The sequence below is a fragment of the Benincasa hispida genome, chromosome 3 (assembly GCF_027475165.1).
Source record: "Benincasa hispida cultivar pf3 chromosome 3, pf3_genome.v1.1, whole genome shotgun sequence".
NCBI lineage: Eukaryota > Viridiplantae > Streptophyta > Magnoliopsida > Cucurbitales > Cucurbitaceae > Benincasa > Benincasa hispida.
Genome location: NC_143480.1, coordinates 22,178,841 through 22,204,468, shown reverse-complemented (window position 1 = coordinate 22,204,468; position 25,628 = coordinate 22,178,841). Strand labels below are relative to the sequence as shown.

The window sequence follows — 25,628 nt, the reverse complement described above, 5'->3', positions numbered from 1 at the left end:
TTAGACATGTTCCAATTCAGTTTATTGTTTAAACATTTTCAATTTAATCTCCGGTTGATAATAAATATACGTGGCATCAACCTTTTAAACAATAAGCTACAATGGAAAAAACATTCCAACATTAATAACTAGCCTATTATGTTATCTGGTAAAGAGGAGAGCATGGGAATCAAGTTTTTATAATGTTAGAACTCATTTTATCATACAGAGAAAATGATGAGGTAGAGATTTACGGATTATGCATTGCGTGTAGTAAATAGTAACGCTTAATCGTCCTGTATTTGATCTCTGATCCACTTTGTAGCGACCCATTTCTGCCCCTTGACCACTGGACAGCTTCCATGAAGTGATGTCTACAAAATCATCCAATACATGAGATTTTCAGACAAGCAGCGTTCTTAATAAATGCAAAATGCTAAACAGATGAGCAAAATTTAACGTAATAGTAATCTTCTTCATCCCTGAAAAAGATACATCATAATATGCTTCCACACAGAAGCAAATAACTCAAAAGCACCAACTTGGGCAGCATACAGAAACAATGAATTGCCCACAAAATATATTTTCGAAAATAATTGCTGTTACTTTATATACATGCATGCTTTCAAATCCAGTGACGTATGTAAAGATTTGAAGTAAGTACCTATTAGTATGATGTAAAGATTTAAAGTAACTACCTATTAGATAAACATGAAGCTCAGTAATAAGATGAGTAACTTATGAAGTATCTTCATCCTTTCGATATAAGTGAGATCCTCAACACTACCACTTACAATTTTAAGTAGATGTCTATTGACCCCGAGTTGCAAGGTCAGACTATCTAAGTCCCCAACAAAATAAACGAGCATTTTCTATCATCATCCAACACTATATAACTAGGTTTGGTCAGATGAAGTTCATCAATTTTTTTAATAGTTTACTTTCGGAAAGCTTTCATATATTAATTCATTAATTACTTGATAAAAGTTCAAATGTTGTAGTTTTAAACTTATAATGGGAAAGAACAATTTTTTTTTCTGTATTTCCTAAACAAGATGAGTCCCGACATCTGTTGAATGTGTCACACCCGCAGCAGCGCCAAAACATAAAAAACTTAACAAACTAAAAGTAAATTTAATGCTTAAAATACGTGTACGAAGCATGTCTATCTCCAACATGGGAACACCTTGACATTCTGCTCATAATAAGTGCCCATGCTTCCTAACGAGCATCATCTTATAACAGCTTTGTGAAAGTTTAACATAATATATAATGCCTGACGTTCCTTGTCTATGACAAAGCATATCTAATTGAAGTCGGTGAACGAATATGTCAAAAACAGCAACGGCCTGAAGAAAGTGGGAAAGATTTTAGTAATTTTAAAGGACTTCGATTAGAGAATGTTATTTGGATATTAGTAGTGACAATTGTAACTCCTCGATAGTTTGTTAGGAGGAGTGCTCATAAATAGAGGGAGTTAAGAGTTGGAACTGGTCCATTGTGGAACTTGGGAATGGGATAGAGACAGTTCTCTCGAAAGGTTCTATCAGTCTGCATTTTCCATTTTATAGTCATACATTCTTTTCCCCCTAAAGACTGAGATCCTAACCATCTTCGATTTCAATGTCTATACTTTAAGTAGCATATGATATGAATTTGTAGATTTGATATGAGCAACTGTTGTTTGTTACAAACATGCTCAAACTCTTTTTCATGGCAGAATTAGACCCCTACTTGGAAATTGATAAGTGAGACCTATTTATCAAGAAAGGTGCTGAGTCAATGAATAGTCTTGTTTCCGTTTCCCAAAAAAAAAAAAAAAAGGTGATGAGTCAATGGATTTAGAAAGCTTCCCCTCTCTCCCAAGTACAAAACTCTCAGACTTACTAACCAATGTCCAGCTCGTTCTCTGACAATATATTTCCCTTTATTCACAGCCCACATCTCATTACATTTACATGGGGCCACCCTTCTAACTAACTTCTAATAGACTATTATTCCTCGTTCCCCTTTTTCACGTGCCTCCTTTTGTAAACATGTTCAATAGGGGGTCTATCATCAATCGAGCAACTCCATGCTCAAACAAACGATAAATGCTCCCTCTTGTTAGCTTGTTGTTCAACAATACACACATCCATACAGCATTCAAACTAAAACCACCATATCAAGCATCAGGGGAAAGGAACAGGAACACTAACCGGATCGATTGTACCATTTGGGAAAACAGAATAAAACAGAAGTCCGTCACCTTGACGTGGCTTCACTTTCAAACCAATACACCTTTGGAAATCATAGAGTCCATCCATATTCGAGCCATTCTGCCAATCAAACATAGTAAATACTCCATTTGATTCATATTCTTGGTTGTAAAATGTAAAAGATGTCAAGAGAAAGGCCACCTTGTTCATATGGTCTTATGGTCTTACCTCAAATGGAAACATGGTTTCTCCACCTTCGTCAACATCAGTCAAGTACAACAAGAAGGAAGCCACCTGAATTTTTGGATACTAAAATGTCAGGCAAAGTAGTGCAACATTTTCGCTTCTTTTCTTCTCTCTCTCTCTCTTGGAGGGAGATCAAGATATTTGTGTAACAGAGCTCTTATAAATGAATGAAAAGGATTGAGTGTAAAACTGTAAATGTGAACGAGCAATGAGCAAAGGAAAAGCTGATATATTTATTTTGTACCCTTTGGCTCTTCTGTGGCCCATATTCAGAAGGATTGAACGCATCATAATGAGAATTATACTTCTGCCCAATCTCATAACGCAAGATATTAAATGCCTGAAACACAGAATCCTCAATCCATTTTAAAACATCTGGAAAAAAGAAATTCTATACTTTTTAAAGAAGTTTTTTAACCTGTAAATTAACTACAAAATGAAGCATTATTATAGAACATATTTCTGCAAACAATTGAAAGAAAGAAAAAAAGAAATGAAGTACCAGGTGCATCAAATGGATAGAACGCAACAACTAATTATCTCAGGTTTTATGTTCACCTGTCACTACTTACTATTACGTACCTTGGTATTCAATCAAGAAATGTGAAAAGGTAATACTAATCCTCTTTTGGGTTATCAAACTATCAATCTCCAGAAGTTTGAACGTGAAAAGAACAGTTTGAGAGAGAATTTTAATCTCAGCATAAAATAACAAACAAAATCTAACCGTTGAAAGTAGGGTTTTAACTTAGGGGTATTTTTGTAATTGTATTCAGCCCAAGGGTTCTCTATCGTCTATTATTCGTCATGTTCCATTGTATTCTGTGTATCAATTCAATAATAAGAAAAAGGCCGGTATCGTGGTTTTTCTCCTTGTTCTAGGGTTCCACGTAAACTGTGTGTTGGTCCCTCTTTTCTTCTCCTCTTTTATATTTCATCATGGTATCAGAGCATGGCGACGAAACCCTAGCCGTCATCAACGAGAACCAACCATAGATGTCTTCAGAAGCCCTTGTGGGAACCGAGGGCGCTCCAATCGTGGACATGAAAGCTGTCATCCAAGCGGCTGTGAAGGAGTATCTCCAAGCCGCCCTACCGCAGCTGATCCCAGCTACCATAGTCGTCCAGCCGCCGCCGATAGAGGAGCGGTTCAATTCTGCCGAGAGGTTCCAGCTGCCGCGTGAGGGAGTGCCGTCGACTTCATTCCAAACTGAAGCCTACATAGTTGGTTCTTCCCATATCCAGCCATTGGTCGAAGCATCCTTTCTAGCCGTGCCAAATCATGGTGGCTCGGCCCAATGCCTTGATAATGTCCGACGACGGTTGGCGTACCTCCAAATGCAGATTTCAGATTTGGAAACAGCTCTTGGCACAAATCCTCAACCTATCAGCACAGAGAATCCGGTAAATTCGTTCTCTATTTTGCCCAATACAACTTACTTATCTAGCTCAATGGGAAATTCTGTAAGATTTCTGGTAGGAGAAAAATTAAATGACCAAAATTATTTCTCCTGGTCCCAATCGATCAGAATGGCCTTAGAGGGACGACACAAATTCGGGTATCTGACAGGAGAAATTCCGAAACCTATCTTGGGCGATCCTCAAGAAAGAATCTGGAAAGGGGGATTCTCTATTACGCTATGTTCTCATCAATAGTATGGAGCCACAGATTGACCGCCCTTTATTGTATACAACAACTGCCAGAGATACTTGGGACGCAGCAAGGGACCTGTACTCAAAGCGACAGAATGCATCTCGACTTTACAAACTACACAAGTAGATCTATGAGTGCAAATAACGGACCATGGATGTCACATCCTACTTTAATAAACTGTCAGTGTATTGGCAAGAGATGGACCTATGCCGAGAGATTGATTGGAACTGTGCATAAGATGGGGCTCAATACTTGAAACTTGAAGAAGCCGACCGGGTGTATGTTTTCTTGGCAGGATTGAACCCCAAATTTGATAGTATTTGGAGTCGCATATTGGGTCAACGACCTACACCCTCCCTCAGAAAAGTTTGTTCAGAGATATGACTGAAAGAGGATCAATCGCATGCTATGAACAATCCTGTTGTTGTTTCCACTAATGCAACAACCTTTGTTACAAAGGCGCTTACTGCAAATGGTGATAAAAAGCCCACTTCTGCTTGTGAGTATTGTAAGAAGCCATGGCATACGAAGGACCAGTGCTGGAAGTTGCACGAGAGACCCCCAAATTGTAGGCGATGACAGTCTCATGACAAATCAAACTCTGGGCGTGCCCTCATAAGTGACTCAGTTAATGAGAATACACAACATCAATCCTCCACCGACAATAAGAACAATTTGAGTGCGGTCGGGGTGAGTGCTATTGCACAATCAGGTACATTTCCCTTTTTTGGCCTTATTAGTATTAATGGCAAGAAACCCGGATTGTAAATTCAGGGGCCACAGATCACGTCACCAGTTCTTCAGATCTATTTATTTCATACTGTCTGAGAGCAGGGAATGAACGTATTAGAATTGCAGACGAATCCTTTGCCCTAGTTGCAGGGAAAGGACATACCTCCCCGTTTGATGGCTTAATACTGCGTGATACTCTACATGTGCCTAAAATCTCATATAATCTTTTATCTATCAGTAAATACGAGAGATTTGAATTGCAAGACAATTTTCTCACCAGATTCTGTTGTGTTTCAAGACCAAAAGTCGGAGATGACGATTGGCACTGTCCAGCACGATAGGGGACTCTACTTCCTTTCTAACGATGCTTCTTCTAAGGAGGATCATAGAACTGGTTTTATGTCTTTAATTTTTTCTACTTCCAAAAATGACTTTATGTTATGGCATTATCGCTTAGGACATCCAAAATTTCAATATATGAAATATTTGTTTCCGCATCTATTCCGCAATGTCAATATAGCCTCTTTAAATTGTGATGTGTGTATTCGTGCCAAACAAAGTCATGTTACTTTTCGTTCTCAACGTTATAAGCCGTCCAGTCCCTTCTCCCTAATTCATAGTGATGTTTGGGGACCCTCACCTACTACTACCTCCACTGGCAAACGTTGGTTCGTTATAGACGACCACACCCGCCTTACTTGGGTCTTCTTACTTACTGATAAGTTTGAGGTGTCTTCCGTCTTCCAACAATTCTATACAACTGTTGAAACCCAGTTCCGTGCAAAGATTGAAATTTTGAGGAGTGATAATGGGCGAGAGTTCTTTAACACCTCTTTATGAGACTTTCTTATGTCTAAGGGGATTGTCCACCAGAGCTCGTGTGCTTATACTCCCCAACAGAATGGAGTAGCCGAGCGTAAAAATCGTCATCTGATGGAAGTCGCCTGGTCCTTAATGTTGTTTGCCACTCTTCCGTCCTATCTGTGGGGGGAGCCATTCTTACTGCCGCCCACCTCATTAATTGCATGCCCTCTCGTGTTCTTGACTTTCATAATCCCTTGGACCTATTTAAAGAATCTTATCCGACTACTCGCTTGATTTCCGATGTTCCCCTCCGAGTCTTCGGCTGCGTCGCGTTTATCCATTCCCATGGCCCAAATCGCACAAAATTCACTCCACATGCTCAGAAATGTGTCTTTGTTGGGTACCCTCTCCACCAACGTGGGTACTGCTTTTCATCTGACCTAAAAGTCCCGTGAAATAGTTGAATAAGTACTATTATCCGTCTTCTCGTAGGTATTTTGTCTCCATGGACGTTACCTTCCTTGAGGATCAGTCCTTCTTTCCCGTTAGTTCTCTTTAAGGGGAGAGCTTGAGTGAAGAGACTAACTGGTCTTCCTATGCTATTCCCTTAGAATCAGCCCCTATTCCTTCTCCCAGTTCTGAAAATGCTTGTCCAGTCCTTCCTACCAACCAGATTCCATGGATAACCTACTATAGGAAGAATCTTAGAAAGGAAGGAGTGCCACCTGTTGAACAGCCAGCTCCGGTCCATGAATCAGACCCTGCATCAGGTCCAGGTACGTGTATTCCTAAAACTAATGATATTGATATATGTATGGAGACTGAAAAATTCAGAGAGGATAAGGACGAAGGAGGTGACAATACCGAAAATGTGACAGATGAGGAGACAGCTGAGAATGATAGCAGTAGGGAAGAAATGCCAGCAATTGGTGAGGAGGTGGAGAGTGTTACTGAAATTCCTGATATACAGATGACCCATCATGCCGAGAAACCTGGAGAGTTGGAAAATCATGATGCCTCTCTCGATCTTCCTATAGCACTGAGGAAAGGTACTCGTTCATGCACGAAGTACTCTATGCACAGCTACATGATATATAGTAATATGTCTCCCAACTTTAAAGCTCTCACTACCAACTTGGACGTTGTCATGATCCCAAGCAGTATTCGTGAAGCAATGGAGAGTCCTGAATGGAAAACGACTGTTATGGAAGAAATGAGGGCTCTTAAGAAAAATGGAACTTGGAAACAAGTGTTTTTACCTGAAGGGCACAAGACAGTTGAATGCAAATTGGTGTTCACCGTAAAGTACAAATCAGATGGGACGATTGATCGGTATAAGGCCAGACTGGTTGCTAAAGGCTTCTCTCAGACCTTCGGAGTTGATTACTCTGAAACATTCTCTCCCGTGGCCAAACTCAACACTATTCGGGTATTGTTGTCTATTGCTATGAACAAAGATTGGCCACTTCACCAATTAGATGTTAAGAATGCATTCCTGAATGGAAAACTTGAAGAGGAAGTCTATATGAGCCCCCCTCCTGGGTTCGAGAGTCAGTTCAAGCACAGAGATATAAATAAGGGCACTCAGATCATACACTGTTTACAAAAAGGTCAGGCTTCGGAAAGATTCAGTCCTCATAGTGTATGTTGATGATATTGTTCTGTCTAGCGATGATGAGGGTGAAATTATGAGGGTTAAAACTAGAATGGCTGAAGAGTTTGAGATTAAAGACCTCGGTAAGCTGAGATACTTCCTTGGAATGGAAGTGGCCTGATCAAGAGAAGGTATTTCAGTGTCGCAACGGAAATATACACTGGACTTACTCAAAGAAACAAGCATGACGGGGTATAAACCAGCTAACACACCCGTGGAGTACAATGCAAAACTTGGTGTTACAAACAACAAAATTCCTGTTAACAAAGAAAGGTATCAAAGGTTGCTTGGGAAGTTAATCTACCTGTCCCACAAGACCAGGAATTTCATATGCAGTGAGCATGGTAAGCCAGTTTATGCAAGCTCCCTATGAGGAGCATATGATTGTGGTTGAACGTATCCTTTGGTATTTGAAGGGGACTCCTGGTAAGGGCCTGATGTTCAGAAAGTCCGAAAAAAGGGCTACCGAAGCGTATACCAATTCTGATTGGGCAGGCTCTGTCGTTGATAGAAAGTCAACCTCCGGATACTGCACCTTTGTCTGGGGTAACCTTGTCACCTAGCGAAGTAAGAAACAGGGAGTTGTTGCCAAAAGTAATGCTGAGACTGAATACAGGGCAATGAGCTTAGGGATCTGTGGAGAAATCTGGCTGAAGAAGGTGTTGTCTGATTTTCACCAAGATAGTGAGCTTCCAATGAAATTGTTTTGTGATAATAAAGCAGCAATAAGCATTGCAAACAATCCATTCCAACATGATAGAACCAAACATGTAGAGATTGACAGACACTTCATCAAAGAGAGACTAGATAGTGGAAGCATTTGTATCCCCTATATTCCCTCAAACCAACAAGTGGCAATGTTCTCACCAAGGGGTTACTTAGGCCAAACTTTGATTATTGTATCAGCAAGTTGGGCCTTATTGATATTTATGCCCCAACTAGAGGGGGAGTGTTGAAAGTAGGATTTTAACCTAGGGTATTTTTGTAATTGTCTTTAGCCCTAGGGTTCTCTACTGTCTATTTATTCGCCATGTTCCATTGTATTCCGTGTATCAATTAAATAATAAGAAAAAGGTCTGTATCGTGGTCTTTCTCCCTGTTCTAGGGTTTCCACATAAATTGTGTGTTGGTCTCTCTTTTCTTCTCTTCTCTTTTATATTTCATCATTGACTACATGGTAAATTTACATAAATCCCATCAACGATTATAAGAAATGGATGGTCAAGATCCCACGTCAAGCATTAAATTTTAAGAAGGCGAATGGCCAGCTACTATAGAGATGGAAATAATAAGCAATTTAGAAAATGACTTGCTAATGGTTTCATCATCTTCATGAAATTGAAAGAGTTCAATCCATGACACTCCCTATAAAAATTTACGTCAAAGATATTCAGGATTCTAGAACAAAGTACTTTAGAAAGTTTAGACTCTGATGAACGATATACCAACAGAATTCCACCTTAAGAAAACAGGGTGGAAATAGTGATGATCAAAGTGGTAAATCTTACTATAATAATACCTCTCCATGCGTCCTTGGAATCATGGTTGCCCTTGCAATTTTTTCCTCAATTACACCCAGAGTCCCACTTTCATCTTCTGAAGCACCAAAGAACGCTCCAGAACTGCTTGGGACAGACAAAGAGGGAGAGAATCAAATTGAAAATGTAATCAAGCACCTTTACAAAATTCTATATCACTATAACCAGAGTATAACCAAGAACTTAGAAGATCACGAATTCCTAGTACTAGAGCCTTCAATTCATGAAACCAAAAACCAAAATAAAGAGAAGTAATAGAAAATTTCCATTTTCACCCATACCCATGGCTAACCCTGAAGTTCTGTCGATTACAAAGTGCAATAAAGAAACTACAATGGAAGGATAAATATTTTTCTAGAAATGAAAAAATTACAAAAGTGGATGGAAGTTCCCAAAACCAATGCGTAGGAGTTCAAATGGAATTCCAATAAAAAATCATGGGTGAGAGCGACCAAAGAATCGAACTAAAAAGGAAGAACCAAAAAATGAAACCATGTATAACTATGCTGAATTCTTAAAATCTCGATAGATAACTTCTCATACCATAACAAATCGCATATATAGATAGAGGTTATAAATGGAAGTACAGGAAGAAACCTATGTTGAGGCCGTTCAAAGAATAGTATGAGAAAATTAAAAACAAAACCAGAATGTCGTTCCCAGATAATGCGAGTATAACACATACTGATAAATACTTTCTGCAAACATACATCCTCATTCAAAATCCCCAATCCCCATAGTGTGACCGGATTAACTCCTTGAATCATCTCATCGAGCATAAACTCCATCCTAAATAAAGATAATTAATAAAATGATGAGCGCCAATACATGCAGACAAAACAGGAGATACCTTGTTCGGATTCCTTTCGTGTTCTCTTCGGTTTCTCCCTTACGTAGAGCCAGGGTAGACGGTCTAAGCTTCGGTCTCGCCATATTAACTATGCTCAGGCATTGCTCCGCAGTTGCAAACTTGGGGAAAAAAAGGGCGCGAGGTCGCCAGCTCAAAACCTCCATTAAAGGAAAACGTTAAATTACACATGCAGTAATTTAAACACTAAATCATGGATACTGAAGATCGAATAATCAGTTGCAAGGTTCGTTCATCGATAAAGTATTGCTTCGCATAAATACATGTGAATCTTAAAATGAACAACTCATTCTAAGTGACAATGCGGTGAAACTAACATACCAGAGGGAAAATGAGAATTAAAACCAAACGGAGAGCACCTGAAAAGGAATTGAAGAAATTGAATCGTCGCCGTTTTCTCCGGGAGTCATCAAATCGAACTCGCTACCATCGCTGACTGATTGAAGCAACCTCGGCCCCGGCCTATCGTCCTCTACATCCTGTTCATTCGTCCGATAACAATGAGATAATCAGAAAATTAAAATATATGCTTTGAAGCGACAAAATCTAAAACTGATTGGAAACTTGAAGCACACGGATCAACCTGAGAGAGAAGAGAAGAACCGAAGAATCCGGCGAGGAAACAAAAAAGGCATAAAACGAAGATAAGTGCCGGCAAACCTAGCTTTGATCTCAAGCTCCAATTACTTTTTCCGCTTTTGCCTTTCATCTTTGTTTCCTTTGATGGAATCACCGATCTCTTCCTTATTTGTTCCTATTTTCCAATTTCAGAAGCGCCTCGTTAACTTGGACTGATTTCGTGTCTTGACGTTCAGTCAACAGAATGAAGGATAAAAATGTCTTTTCGGTCGTCGAAGGTTTTGTTTGTGTGAGGGCGGGAATGCACTTGCCGTTGCCGCCACTTCATGCACACCAAGTATTAAAATGGGTTAATTAAACATCTGTATAATCACTCTTTTGCCTTTTGTTTTTGTTTTGTTTTGTTTTTTTCTTTAAAAAAAAAAAAATAAACTTATAAACGTAGTTTATATGTTGTTTAGATTTAAATCAAAACCACATTTTGAAAACTAAAAAATATAATTTTGAAAATTTTGTTCTTATTTTTTCAAATCTCTATATATAACATATGAAAACCATAAATAAGCATTTATAATAAAATAAGTATAACTTTCAAAAATAAAAGATAAAAAACAATTGATTACTATATGAAACCTAAATATCGATAGTTTTCTTAGTTACTTAGATTATGATCTTGAACATGTATTTCTATAAAAATATAAAATTAAATTTATTTTTACTGTAATTTTACATGGAGTAGGAGATTCAAATACCGAAACTCTTACTCTTAGTTAATTATATATGTGTCTCGACCAATTAAATTAGGTATAACTTGGCCACAAAAATTGTGTGTTGATATTAATTTGAAGCCAAGACGTCTATACATCTCATTTTTAAATATATTAATAAGAACTACGACATAAATTTAAACTAAAAAATCACAGGAAATAATGATCTGTCATACATAACCGGATACTAGAGTAGTAAATAAAACGGGCTTCTTTTTGTTTTTTTTGTTTTTCTTTTGTTTTATAATTCTATATACTTTGTGACGAGGAGAACAATAGAACAATTAGTTTGTTTTAATTAAATATTTAGTTTATTTATTAATTAGTATTTGTAATTAATTAATTAATTAGTTCTTTTCAAAGCTATAAATGACATTTAGGATGGTAATAGAACAAGCAGTATCAATTTCAATATACTCGTGTTCTTTGAGAGAGCTCTCTCGATTTTAACGATAGATTTTCTTTCTTGACTATAAATTTGGCCTATGCATCATTGTATTTGATTGTTCAAAATATTTACTTAAAAATAATCATCGAAATGCTGAACAAACATTACTTAACAACCTTAAAGAAAATCATTATTAAATCTATGTTAAAGCATTCCCTAAAAAAACCATGAGTATTTAATCCCAATTGCCTGTATAACCCTTTTGAATCTTCCATTGGATAAAAACAAAATTGGGAATAACAAATCAGCCTCAAAACATAATATATGTTTGAAAAATCATTGAGCCAATCCAAGTTAAGCATTCGTAAAACATGATTACTCATTACTCATTGCCTGTATAATCTTTTTGAATCATCTATCGATGAAAAATGGAAATGGAAATAGAAATTTATTTATTTATTTAAAAACCTTATATTTCAGAAAAATTGTTTTAAATATCACTTCAAAATATTTTTAAATATAATAAAATATCAATATTTATCGATGATAGACCTTAATAGATATCTATCAATATCTATTAATAATAGATGAAATAGTCTATTAAGGACATTCGGGGCAAGAAATTAGTTATTATAGTTTTAGATTATTATAATTGGATTATAATAGTTTGTGTTTGGTATAGACTATTTTAGTTTAGATTAAAATAATACGTTTGAGATGTAAACTATTTTAGTTTGAAAATGAAATAGCAAATACCGTAGCAAACAATAAAAAAATAATGAATGTAAAATAGCAAAAACGATAGTTAATAATAAATATTGTAACAAATTGAGGTTTTGAAATAGTGTTGACGGTCACTAATTGAAATTTTTTAAATAGTTTTTACTGTAGCAAGAGGTGGTTATTATAGTCTTATAGTCCTCAAATACCTCCTTAATATCTGTCACTAATAGTAATAGATAGTGACATTATATTATATTTGTAAATATTTTAGTTCATTTTTTTATATTTTTAAGCAACCCTACATTTTACAAGCTGACTTTAGTAGTAAACTCTAAACCTTAAATCCTAACAAAACAAAGAAACAAGCTTGAATTTTCAAAAACTAAAATTTAAAATTTAAATAATTATCAAAGAGAATCTACATTGTTTACAGTGCAGCCACCAACGGGTGATATCGTCCTTCTAGAGCTAGTGCTCGTGTTTAGAATTTTGACCATCTTTTTACCATATGCTAAAACTCCCTTCAGATAATTGAAATACTTCCAAACTTGTACATGGTGTGTTTATCAGATAATTGAAATATTTTAGTTCAGAATTTTCCAAACTTGGCCATGCTCGAAAGTACTTCCAAAATGTCGTTATCGACCACACTATAATGCTGATCACGAGGATGATTGGCTCAAACTGATGTCTTTACCTGTGCTGGGTATTATTCATATCCAGGCAAATGGAAGAACTGACCATCTCGCAGTAGCATTTATCACGCCTAATAATTTCTGTAGCATTTATCACGCCTAATAATTGAAGCATTTTCGACATCAAGAGGACCAATGTTCTTCCTAAATAAGTTTCTTGGACCAATTGAGGATCCTAAAAAGTTGGCCCTTGATAGTATCCCTGATTGTTTGTTTTCTCATCCTTGCATCTTGGATATCAAGAGTTCTGTATGCAAGTGCAATTAGATACATTGCTGGATGGAGCCGCCTGCACAGACTTAGATAGTTTAGTTTGCAATGGTCTCGACAAAATATTAATTTTGAAACACAAAATTGTAGAAGAAATGCTCAGCAACCTTCGATGTAGAAGTCAGAATAAACCCATGTTAGGGAAAATACTTTCAAATAAGATATCAGAATTTTATGCCGAAATGGAACCGAGACATAAGAATGCATAATTATAGATTTAAGAGATGACAGCAATGACGAACATCAGAAGGCAATTAACGAAAAAGAACCGTGCAATAATTACACCACCAGCTTGAAGATATGGGGCTCGACAAGAAATCGACATGCCAAGTATAAAAAAATTTTAACCTGACATGTTTTTTATCCTGAACAAACTCAAACGAGAGTGGTATACGATAATCAATAAAAGTGAAACTCTCGATTATCCTATTAAGTCATTCTGAGCAAATAGAAGCTTTAAAATGAAAGGTTTATTGGTATACTCCGTATGAACTTACTCTTGAAATTGGTCTCGAGAATCAAAGCCATCCCAAAACCTTTGTGATGGGACTGTTCGGCCTTTCTTATTTTTACCAAATGTTTCAACATACCACCCCCCTATGTCATGCAGGCCACAGCGAGGCTCAAATAGCCAAAACCTATAAGATAGAAGGGTTTACACGTTAATAATAAGAATAGCAATCAGGAAAAGAGAGGCCAAGTTGTCAAGATCGTCATTTCTAATCTACCAATCTTCATGTCACATCATGCACAGAAATGTCATGATGTAAGCTGTTTCTAACCCCAATCATATAGCTAAAAGGGATATCGAGAGAAATGAGCGTTCGTGGGGTGAGTACAAATGTTCAAACGCTTGTGAGGTTAGGACCTCTCCTTTACACAATAATTATATTCCAATCCTGTGTAGTTAGCAGTAGCACCTTCTTCCAATCCCATATCCCACTCCTTTATCCCTTTTTCCAATAAGGATTTAGGCAAAATGACTGCCCGACTTTCTATTAGAAAGAAGGACTATTGGATTACAGCAAGCAATCACGAGATAGAGATGTCTGCATGATGCTCATAGACATGCACATTTGTTTACCATAATTAAGGACCGCCATGGAGAAAAAGATCTCAACAATCACACGCATCTGCTAGCCCCTTACAAACCAAAGAGGGAGGGGGGAAGATCACAAGTCATACAAATTCTTCTATCTACACCCATTCCATTTTCATAAAAATTCCAAAAAGTAGCTAAGCTTTCAGTAACCTAAACAGTGGCTCCTTTCACGCACCTGCCACTTAGAAGCTAGCTAAAAACATTGAAGTATTGGATGATGCATCCACATAAGAAACTCAAGAATTGGATGATGCATCCGCATAGAAACTATGGAAACCACTGAGTTGAAGACGTAAAGTGGTCCAACTATAGAGATCAAAGAATCCAAGGTGTGGTTCCTTTCAGAAACCAAGGTGTCCTCCCAAAAATATATATATATTTTCTTTCTGAAGGCAAAGGCAAAAAATTTTAATCAAGACGTCCAGACCTTACGTAGTGCTTTACAAGGAGTTCTATCCTGTAGAGGACTTATAAGTCCCATGCATTTTGTTATTTAACACACGTTTACTCTTGCCTATGATAATTGACAGCTACAACTTTTTCCCCTTTACAAATTCATTTACATTTTATCGCAAAATCACAAATCCTCTTTCCAGTCATGCATTTATTTTTTAGTGTCTAAATCACAATTGGCTAGGTGAGTGACAACAAGCCCTTAATCTTCCTCCTTCCCGCAAAGAGTCCCAATCTTGCATTACAGTTTAAAGCTTCCACATAAAACTATCAGATGACTACAATGACACTAGAATAGAAAGAAAGAAAGAGTAATTTTTACTTGGCCAACTTCCAGTAGCAGGACCAAGAACTAATAGCATCACTTAACGTGGGGACGCCAATCTATAAAATTCTGGAGATGCAAAACTCACTTGCTTGGTGGTAAACGTGCTCGACTGCATCTACACTCACAAACAGAAACTTTTTCTCCTGTACTGTACCAGTGCATGTGTTTGACCTGAAAAACTAGGAATTAGTATATAAGTATCAACGACATAAATGTACTATTTAATTTATGGAGGATAATCAAGCACACATCCGGTTTCCATTGAAACAACAATATGTTGATCGTGCACAAGTCATGCAGCTTATACCTTTCTGTAAAATATAATTTTCCACAGCATCGTTGTGACATTGCATTGTGTTTTTTAAATGGACGGAGAAAGACGAGTCCCAAGACTCTCTTATATCTTATTCTCTCTTCATTCACCATAGAAGGGTTTTGCTCAGCACAAAATGGACACTTATTTTACTGTATGAACAAAAATGCATCCGTACAAAAGCGTAATCACATAGATGTAAAAAAGTGCATCCTAGCATAGTATCCCAGTCGGTAGTATAAAGATAATGAAGTCAAACAGAAAAAATACCAAGCATGCACCGGAGAAGCCTCTTTTCATTAATAACATCAAGAATCTCTTCAAGTACATAAAGAATAAAACATTGTTTGTTCTTTTTTTCCCCATTTCTCCTCAGTATCATCTCCACAATAGAACTTGATGAAATATAAAAGAGAAAAGATGAAAAGAGAGATCAACACAATTCTTACGTGAAAACCTTAAAACAGGGAAAAAAAACTACGATACAGATATTTTTCTTATTATTAAATTGATACTCAGAATACAAGAGAACAAGGTGAATAAATAGACGGTAGGGAGCCCTAGGGATGAAGACAATTATATAAATACCCTTAGGTTAAAACCCTACTTTCAACACTCAAACCCTACTTTCAACACTCCCCCTCATGTTGGGGCATAAATATCAATAAGGCCCAACTTGCTGATACAATAATCAAAGCTTGGCCTAAGTAACCCCTTGGTGAGCACACCTGTCACTTGTTGATTTGAGGGAATATAGGGGATGCAAATGCTTCCACTATCTAGTCTCTCTTCGATTAAATGTTTGTCAATTTCTACATGTTTGGTTCTGTCATGTTGGACTAGATTGTTTGCGATGCTTATTGCTGCTTTATTATCACAAAACAATTTTATTGGAAGCTCATTATCTTGATGAAGATCAGACAACACATTCTTCAGCCAGATTTCTTCACTGATCCCTAAGCTCATGGCCCTGTATTCAGCCTCAGCGCTACTCCTGGCAACAACTCCCTATTTCATACTTTGCCAAGTGACAAGGTTACCCCAGACAAAGGTGCAGTATCCAGAGGTTGACTTTCTATCAACAACAGAGCCTGACCAATCGGAATCGATATACGCTTCGATAGACCTTTTATCGGACTTTCTGAACATCAGGCCCTTACTAGGAGTCCCCTTCAAGTACCGAAGGATACGTTCAACAGCAGTCATATACTCCTCATAGGGAGCCTACATAAACCGACTTACAATGCTCACTGCATATGAAATATCTGGTCTTGTATGGGATAAGTAGATCAATTTCCCAACCAACCTAAGCTCATGGCCATGTATTCAGCCTCAGCGCTACTCCTGGCAACAACTCCCTGTTTCTTACTTCGCCAGGTGACAAGGTTACCCTAGACAAAGGTGCAGTATCCAGAGGTTGACTTTCTATCAACAACAGAGCCTGCTAGTTAGAATTGGTATATGCTTCGATAGACCTTTTATCAGACTTTCTGAACATCAGGCCCTTACCAGGAGTCCCCTTCAAGTAACGAAGGATACGTTCGACAGCAGTCATATGCTCCTCACAGGGAGCTTGCATAAACTGACTTACAATGCTTATTGCATATGAAATATCTGGTCTTGTATGGGATAAGTAGATCAATTTCCCAACCAATCTCTGATACCTTTCCTTGTTAACAGGAATTTTGTTGTTTGTATCATCAAGTTTTGCATTATACTCCACGGGTGTGTCGGCTGGTTTACAACCAGTCATGCCTGTTTCTTTGAGTAAGTCCAGTGTATATTTCCGTTGCGACACTGAAATACCTTCTCTTGACCGGGCCACTTCCATTCCAAGGAAGTATCTCAGCTTACCGAGGTCTTTAATCTCAAACTCTTCGGACATTTTTGTTTTAAGCCTCATAATTTCACCCTCATCGTTGCCAGACAGAATAATATCATCAACGTACACTATGAGGACTGCAATCTTTCCTGAGCCTGACTTTTTCGTAAATAGTGCATGATCTGAGTGCCCTTGTTTATATCCCTGTACTTTAACAAATGTGGTGAATCTGTCAAACTAGGGCCTTGGAGACTGTTTCAACCCGTATAACAACTTCCTCAATATGCATACCCTGTGCTTGAACTGACTCTCGAACCCAGGAGGGGGCTCATATAGACTTCCTCTTCAAGTTCTCCAGGAATGCATTCTTAACATCTAACTGGTGAAGTGATCAATCTTTATTCACAGCAATGGACAACAATACCTAAATAGTGTTGAGTTTGGCCACGAGAGAGAACATTTCAGAGTAATCAACTCCGAAGGTCTGAGTGAAGCCTTTAGCAACAAGTCTGGCCTTATACCGATCAATCGTCCCATCTGACTTGTACTTTACGGTGAACACCTATTTGCATCCAACCGTCCTGTGCCCTTCAGGCAAAACCACCTGTTCCCAAGTTCCATTTTTCTTAAGAGCCCTCATTTCTTCCATAACAGTCGTTTTCCATTCAGGGCTCTCCATTGCTACACGAATGCTGCTCGGGACCATGACAGCGTCCAAGCTGGTAGTGAGAGCTTTAAATTCGGGTGACAGATTACTATATGTGATGTAGCTGTGCATATAATACTTCGTGCATGAACAAGTACCTTTCCTTAGTGCTACAGGAAGATCGAGAGAGGCATCACGATTTTCCAACTCTCCAGGTTTCTTAGCATGATCAGTCATTAGCATATAAGGAATTTCAGTGATATCCTCCACATCCTCACCAATTGCTCTAGTATCATTACCAACTGCTGGCATATTTTCCCTATTGCTATCATTCTCAGCTGTCTCCTCATCTGTCACACTTTTGGTATTTCCACCTCCTTCGTCCTTATCCTCTCTGCATTTGTCAGTCTCTATACACATATCAACATCATTAGTTTTAGCAATACACGTACCTGGACCTGATGCAGGGTCTGACTCATGGACTGAAGCTGGTTGTTCAACAGGTGGCACTGCTTCATTTCTAAGATTCTTCCTATAGTAGGTTATCCATGGAACCTGGTTGGTAGGAAGGACCGGACATACACTTTCAGAGCTGGGAGAAGGAATAGGGGGCTGATTCTAAGGGAACAGCATAGGAGGACCAGTTAGTCTCTTCACTCAAGCTCTCCCACTGAAGAGGACTATCGAGAAAGAAGGGCTGATCCTCAAGGAAGGTAATGTCCATGGAGACAAAATACTTACGAGAAGACGGATGATAGCACTTATACCCACGTTGGTGGAAGGGATACCCAACAAAGACACATTTCTGAGCACGTGGAGTGAATTTTGTGCGATTTGGGCCATGGGAATGAACAAAAGCGACGTAGCCGAAGACCCGAAGGGGAACATCGAAAATTAAGCAAGTGGTCGGATAAGATTCTTTGAATAGGTCCAATGGATTATGAAAGTTAAGGACACGAGAGGGCATGCGATTAATGAGGTGGGCGGTAGGAAGAATGACATCCCCCACAGATAGGACGGAAGAGTGGCAGACAACATTAAGGACCAGGCGACTTCCAGCAAATGACGATTTTTATGCTCGGCTACTCCATTCTGTTGGGGGGTATAAGTACACAAGCTTTGGTGGACAATCCCCTTAGACACAAGAAAGTCTCAGAAAGAGGTGTTAAAGAACTCTTGCCCATTATCACTCCTCAAAATTCCAATCTTTGCATGGAACCGAGTTTCAACAGTTGTATAAAATTGTTGGAAGACGGATGACACCTCAGACTTATCAGTAAGTAAGAAGACCCAAGTAAGGCGAGTGTGGTCGTCTATAGAGGTGACGAACCAACGTTTGGCAGTGGAGGTGGTAGTTGGTGCGGAGCCCCGGACATCACTATGAATTATGAATTAGGAAGAAGTATCGTCAGAAAGGAAGTAGAGCCCCCTATTGTGCCGGGCAGTGCCAGACTTCAGATCCTGAAACAAAACAAAGTCTGGTGAGAAAATTGCCTTGCAATTCAGATCCCTTGTAATTTTACTGACAGATAAAAGATTATATGAGATCTTAGGCACATGCAGAGTAACACGCAGTACTAAACTGTCAAACGGGGAGGTATGGCCTTTCCCTGCAACCGGGGCAAATGACCCATCTGCAATTCTAATACGTTCATTCCCCGCACTCGGACAATATGAAATAAACAGATCTGAAGAACTGGTAAGATGATCTATGGCACCTAAATCTACAATCCAGGGTTTCTTGCCATTAATGCTAATAAGGCCAAAAGAGGGAAATGTACCTAATTGTGCAATAGCACTCACCCCGACCGCACTCAAATTGTTCTTATTGTCAGCTGAGGACTGATGCTGTGTATTTTCATTAACTGAGTCACTTACGAGGGCACGACCAGTGTTTGATTTGTCATGAGATTGTCGTCGCCTACTGTTTGGGGGTCTTCTGTGCAACTTCCAACACTGATCCTTCGTATGCCATGGCTTCTTACAATGCTCACGAACAGGAGTGAGTTTTTTTTTATCACCATCGGCACTGGGCGCCTTTGTAACAAAAGCCGCTGCATCAGTGGAAGCAGCGAGAGGATTATTCATGACATGCGATCGATCCTCTTCTAGTCGTATCTCTGAATAAACTTCTATAAGGGAGGGGATAGGTCATTGACCCAATATGCGACTCCGAACACTATCAAATTTGGGGTTCAATCCTACCAAGAAAACATATACCCGGTCGGCTTCTTCAAGTTTCAAGTATTGAGTCCCATCTTGCGCACAATTCCAGACAATTTCTCGGCATAGGTCCATCTTTTGCCAAAACATTGACAGTTTATTAAAAAAGGATGTGACATCCATGGCCCCTTGTTTGCACTCATGGACCTGCTTGTGTAGTGTGTATAGCCGAGATGCATTTGATCGCTTTGAGTACAGATCCTGTGCTGCCTCCCACATATCTCTGGCAGTTGCTGCATACAGTAATGGTCGGCCAATCTGTGGCTCCATACTATTGATGAAAACAGAACGTAATAGCGAATCTTCCCCTTTCCAGATTCGTTCTTGAGGATCACTTGGGATAAGCTTCAGAATCTCTCCTGTCAAGTACCCGAATTTGTGTCGTCCCTCTAAGGCCATTCTGATCGATTAGGATCAGGAGAAACAATTTTGGCCATTTAATTTTTCTTCCATAAGGAATCCTGCAGAATTTCCCATTGAGCCAGATAAGTAAGTTGCAATGGGCAAAATAGAGAATGAATTTACCGGATCCTCTGTGGTGACAGGTTGAGGATTTGTGTCAAGAGCCGTTTCCAAGTCTGAAATTTGCAGTTGGAGGTATGCCAACCGTCGTCGAACATCATCAGGGCATTGGGCCGAGCCACCATGATTGGGCGCGGCTGGAAAAGATGCTGCTACAGACGACTAGACAAGGGCAGAACCAGCCGTGAAGGCTGGACTCGAGCCGCCGGCTAGGTGAATCATGAACAGAGACTGCAGATGATCAGTTGCTCGGCTCGGCGCACGGGAAGGCAGCAACTGGATTGAGGCTGGAGCGATCGGCACGAGCGGCGCGACCGGTGCGGACGAAGGGCTCGGCAGCAACCCACCGGCGCGGCTCGGTGCGATCGACCGTCTTTGATCGTCGAAAGCAGCTTCGGTTTGGAACGAAGCGGACGATTCTCCCTCGCACAGCGGCTGGAACATCTTGGCAGGGCTGAATCGCTCCTCTCTCGACGGCGGCTGGGATCAGCTGTGGTAGGACGGCTTGGAGATACTCCTTCACAGCCGTTTGAATGGCTGCCTTCATGTCAACGCTTGGAGCTCCGTCGATTCTCATGGGGGCTGCTAAAGAAGTCTGTGGTTGGTTCTCATCGATGACGGCTAGAGTTTTGTCGCCATGCTCTGATACCATGATGAAATATAAAAGAGAGAAGAAGAAAAGAGAGACCAACACACAGCTTATGTAGAAACCTAGAACAGGGAGAAAAACCACGATATAGATCTTTTTCTTATTATTGAATTGATACTCAGAATACAAGAGAACAAGGTGAATAAATAGACAATAGGGAGCCCTCGAGATGAAGACAATTACATAAATATCCTTAGGTTAAAACCCTACTTTCAACAGAACTACTACTCATTCTAGGATATTTGTAGGTAAGGAAAACTTGCCGACTATTCAAGATTCACAGAAGTGATCCAAGGTTTGAACACCTTAGCCATTTGGTGGAAGCCTTAACCAAATGGACAAGTGTAAACATAATAATAATAATAATAATAGAAAACAAAAAAAAGTGTAAAAATAATAATAATGCCAACAAAAAAAAAATATCGATATCAATTAAACTTCAAGGCGATGCAATAGGGACTATGTAAACACCTTGGTGATCCTTGGCTTCTATCACACACAAGATATATCATAAATAGCAAACACATAGACAAATGAATGAACTATAGAAAAATATAACATTTGAAGTGACGATAATTTATGTTGACAAGTGTAAAGCAAATAAAAGGATGGCTGTAGCATAAAAACTATACAGACCATCAATGTTCGATGTTTCATTATCACATGTGTTTTTGTGCCATGGTTATTGTAGACAGAGCATGATCCTTCTTCTTCAGATGTACCTAGACCAACAATAGTACCCACGGGAATCTTTGCATCGGCAACATCCTCAGTAGAGAAATTTATAGAATATCCATCACTGGAATGCATGGGATCATCATTGGAACTTAGAAAAACATGTATTTGATCTTGATTGTTTTTATCCTCCATGCTCTCACCGTGAAACTTTGGAGGAAGTCTAGAAGCCTTAGCAATTACTTTTCCACAAATATGCAACTCTAAATCTTTGTATGCATCTGATTCATAAAGCATTGAGGCCTGAGGAAGCTCAAATTTTTCCCCTCGTGTCAATTTCACACAGCTGCCAGCATGTTCAATGGTTTGAGTAATGTCTAGATACCTAGAGGTTGAAGCAATAGATTTTCCATTGGTGGCAGAAGCCACTTTAGGCACCTCCTCAGCAAAACAGACTATCCCAAAAAGATCACGCCCTGAAACCAAGTGCAATATCTCTGAAGTTTCATGAGTTGACCTCTCCTCAGCTTCAAAACAATCAGGAAGAAGTTCCATAGATTCAATGGTTGGACCATAGAAAGCAATATGCATGGCTGAGTAGAAATCCTTCTCAAGAACATCAAAATAATCTGTACCAACAACAACTTTCCTTTCTGATAATATCTCATTTATAAAAATTCTATAGGACTTCAACCATTCAACAACTTCCATCTGCTTGAAGGTTATCTGATCTGATTTATATGCGTATGATGATATTGAACCATAGCTACCATGTTTTTTAATTATCCTTCTCCGAGCTATAAGAAAACTGTCATAGTGTGCCCTCTTCTTAGAATCAGAAAGGATCTGCAATCCATCATCGATTATGCTTTGATGTCAGATTACCCTGTATATCACAAAGAAAACAAAAAGACTAAAACATCACTATTAACCAGTTTTTTCACTTGCTATCCGTGTAGTGAAGCATAGAAGCAGTATTACATTTTAGAAGAGATGCACCTATTACAGTGACTTGCACACAGGTTATGAAAACGTAAGTTCTCAAACATAACCGGGTAGCGGCAGGAAGACCATTGCACGTGTTAGTGAACTAACTATGAAGCTCCATGAACAAGTCATGTCGTTTGAGAAAATGCCACAGTGAAGCTCAGTTCCCATGCGTGACTCTGGAGAAAATTTGTTCTTCGAAATCCAATATTTAGTCTTAACAACCTTTTTATCAAATACCTAAGTTAATTATCACCTTCTACTGCTAATGTCATTGCGAACCTTTCCAAACTAAGATGATTTTCTATTCTAGTTTTGCCTACATCTCAGTCTTCGCGAAAAATAAATTTTAGGTTGAAATGTAACATAGATGGCTATAATACATTCTACAAGTAAATTACATTCAATTAACAGATGAAGCAGATAAATTGAATTGCTTAAATTGGCTTCACATGTTCCAAACTGAGAAAGGAACTAGTTTTGGAATTACATGACAGCAATTTATCAAGTGAAGGAAAGCTAGAATTAGAGAGGACGAGTATTGTACATAAGCACCTCATACGCCGCAAGGATTTGAACAAAACGCTGTGAAGCGGCGGAATCATTTTTCGACTCAACGAGGTCCGGGTGAGTTTCCTTTGCCAATTTTCGAAAAGAAGCTTTGATTTCATCGCTGGAGCTAGTTTCTGAAACTCCCAAAATGTCGTATGCGCTCTCCCCATAAAATTCAGATCGAACTGAGTCACTGCCACAGGTGAACAGCCGAATTCCACAACTCGAATAACATAATACTAGGCGATAAGAGCTAGACTTGCCTCGTCTTTGTAGAACTGAAACAAGAGAGAGTGCCTGCCGGCGGCACATTCCGTCAACCGGAGTAACTTTCAGTTTTATTTCGATTCGAGTGGTGAGACGCACAAAGAAACAATCGTAATCGCATCCTGAGTTGTATGTGCTTGCAATGGTGACCTGTGATGTGGTTTAGGGATCACTACCGTGGCGCGAATCGGGACACTCGCTTTTGAGGGAAAAATAAACTAGACCGACTCAAATGAACCAAACCCAACCGCATGGCTTTGCATCTTTCGTGAAGAAGTTATTACCTCAACTTAAAAAAAAAAAAAAAAAGTATAATAGATGATGTCTATATATTTAATTTTGTGTTCTTTTAATAGTTACAAAAAGATTCTTAATTTTGAAATCGTACTTATTGATACCAACAAAATGGATCAACCATAAATTTGTATTACGAAAAAGAAACTGAGCATCGGTGTGTTATCAAGCCATGCACACATCGATCTTCAAGTCAATCTCAAGTTTGTGAGTAACTCGACAATAGAAAATATTAAGATATTTTGGCGCACCTTCGATCAATGGCTTTGGTTGCTTATGTAGAATACTAAAGTAATAATCACTCAGACTCATGATTACCCTTCATAAATTTATGGAACCATTGAGTTAATTTGTTAGGTCGGTTATACCAATATTGGTACAGATGCTTAAATGCACTTTCCACTTAAGTTCCTAATGCCTCCTTTATGACATGTCTATTATGAATTTGGATGGCTTCAACCTTAATCGCTATGATGTTTCCCATGGGTCGTCTGAGCTCCCTATGAAGGGATTTGAATCTCGACAGAAGCGTGTGATCACATTATTTGATTTCTTGAAAGAATTAAAAATAAAAATAATCAAGAAAAGTTAAACGACATACATTTATTGATCTACAATTGCAGCAAAATCTTCTCCTCGAACAATTAGTCTTCTCCTTGAAGTCTTTCTTTTCCACAAGATCTTCCTTGTTATGGCTCTAGCAAGGATTCGATTTGTGGGAATTGCTCTTGAAATATGAGAGTGATAGAGAAGAAGAATTTTTTTAGAATTTTCTTGGGAGTGAAATCTTACAATGTGTAGAAATTATGTTGTAGAGAGTAAAGTATATAAGTGATTTCTATGAAGGCTCCCTAGGGCCCTATTTATTGATCTTTAGTGGGTCACTCCTAATCCTATTAGGAGAACCTCTTTGCAAATAATTTAAATTAAACATTCAATAGTATCTAATAAAAATATTTCTCTTTTGTTTAGGATATTTAAATCATATTTAATATTTATCTTCAGTAGATTCTCTTTAATTTAAATCTCATTCAAATTAATTAACTAATTATTTGAATCATATTCAAATAAATTAATTCTCCCAATATCTATTTAATTCGAATCTTATTAAAATTAAATAATTTATTTATTTATATAAATCTCATCCAAATAAATTATTAATTGTTTGGATCATATTCAAATAAATTAATGCTCCATATGTAAAGTTATGATTTGAAGTTTCATCGAAATAAACGTTATAATAAAATATGTATTTAATTACCAATACAATTAATATTTTCCCTCATAAATTTGAACATTACAAATTTTTCTTTTAACATATTTGACCCTTGTTGGTCTATGTTGAGCTAGCAAGGAGACCTTATGGATAGATTATAAGCTCTAATGAAACAATATTAATTAATTAAACTTTTTAATTAAATTAACCTTCATTCATTAACTACATGACAAACCACTGTATATTTATAATTGTACTTGCATTGTAGGACAAGTTGTGTCCATGGATATAATCAATATAAGTCGTTGGGTTGTATGTCATAAAACTCGCAGTTTGTAAATATTAAATATATTTTATTTACAATAAAAATATTATTATTAAGGTTTATTTAGTAAAGTTATTATTGAATATGTAAATTGCACATGTTAAAGCCTAAATCCAATAAACTAATGAACTATTGGCCTAGTATGAATACTTGAACTTT

At 38.2% G+C, this 25,628-nt stretch overlaps 2 protein-coding genes across 6 annotated transcripts; both read right to left on the bottom strand.

Annotated features, from left to right (window-relative positions):
• Positions 1 to 20: 20 nt before the first annotated feature.
• On the bottom strand, positions 21 to 10,567 carry LOC120073038 (putative prolyl 4-hydroxylase 9). The gene is made up of 8 exons (XM_039025612.2): positions 10,257 to 10,567; positions 10,033 to 10,152; positions 9,656 to 9,813; positions 8,787 to 8,889; positions 2,668 to 2,763; positions 2,406 to 2,471; positions 2,178 to 2,297; positions 21 to 353 (listed from the first exon to the last, which is right to left on the bottom strand). Exons 1-8 carry the CDS (start codon positions 10,380 to 10,382, stop codon positions 267 to 269), a joined length of 876 nt encoding a protein of 291 aa, XP_038881540.1. The 5' UTR covers positions 10,383 to 10,567; the 3' UTR covers positions 21 to 266.
• Positions 10,568 to 12,502: 1,935 nt separating this feature from the next.
• LOC120072979 (Chaperone DnaJ-domain superfamily protein) lies at positions 12,503 to 23,822 on the bottom strand. 5 transcript variants are annotated; one of them, XR_005480646.2, is made up of 5 exons: positions 23,371 to 23,822; positions 21,790 to 22,674; positions 14,973 to 15,149; positions 13,593 to 13,733; positions 12,503 to 13,114 (listed from the first exon to the last, which is right to left on the bottom strand). XR_005480646.2 is itself a non-coding variant. In XM_039025529.2 (5 exons), the coding sequence occupies exons 1-5, from the start codon at positions 23,677 to 23,679 to the stop codon at positions 12,970 to 12,972; spliced, it is 1,566 nt and encodes a 521-aa protein (XP_038881457.1). In that variant the 5' UTR covers positions 23,680 to 23,821; the 3' UTR covers positions 12,503 to 12,969. The 5 variants fall into 5 exon arrangements, 3 of the variants coding, with proteins under 3 accessions (XP_038881457.1, XP_038881458.1, XP_038881459.1); XM_039025529.2 differs by having other exon boundaries at positions 15,064 to 15,149; positions 23,371 to 23,821; XM_039025530.2 differs by lacking the exon at positions 13,593 to 13,733 and having other exon boundaries at positions 15,064 to 15,149.
• Between the last annotated feature and the right edge of the window lie 1,806 nt (positions 23,823 to 25,628).

Bases quoted from the DNA above. Each gene is read 5' to 3' on its own strand.
- LOC120073038 (XM_039025612.2), bottom strand. From the start codon at position 10,382: ATGAAAGGCAAAAGCGGAAAAAGTAATTGGAGCTTGAGATCAAAGCTA. The intron at 10,153-10,256 runs GTTGATCCGTGT...ACGAATGAACAG, and splicing joins GTTCTTCTCTTCTCTCTCAG to GATGTAGAGGACGATAGGCC. The intron at 354-2,177 runs GTTAGTGTTCCT...ATGATTTTGTAG, and splicing joins CAAATGGTACAATCGATCCG to ACATCACTTCATGGAAGCTG.
- LOC120072979 (XM_039025529.2), bottom strand. From the start codon at position 23,679: ATGTGCCGCCGGCAGGCACTCTCTCTTGTTTCAGTTCTACAAAGACGA. The intron at 13,734-15,063 runs GTGAGTTTTGCA...TCTATCTTATAG, and splicing joins GCACGTTTACCACCAAGCAA to GTTTTGGCTATTTGAGCCTC. The intron at 13,115-13,592 runs GTAAGTTCATAC...AAGTCTGTGCAG, and splicing joins TCTCGAGACCAATTTCAAGA to GCGGCTCCATCCAGCAATGT.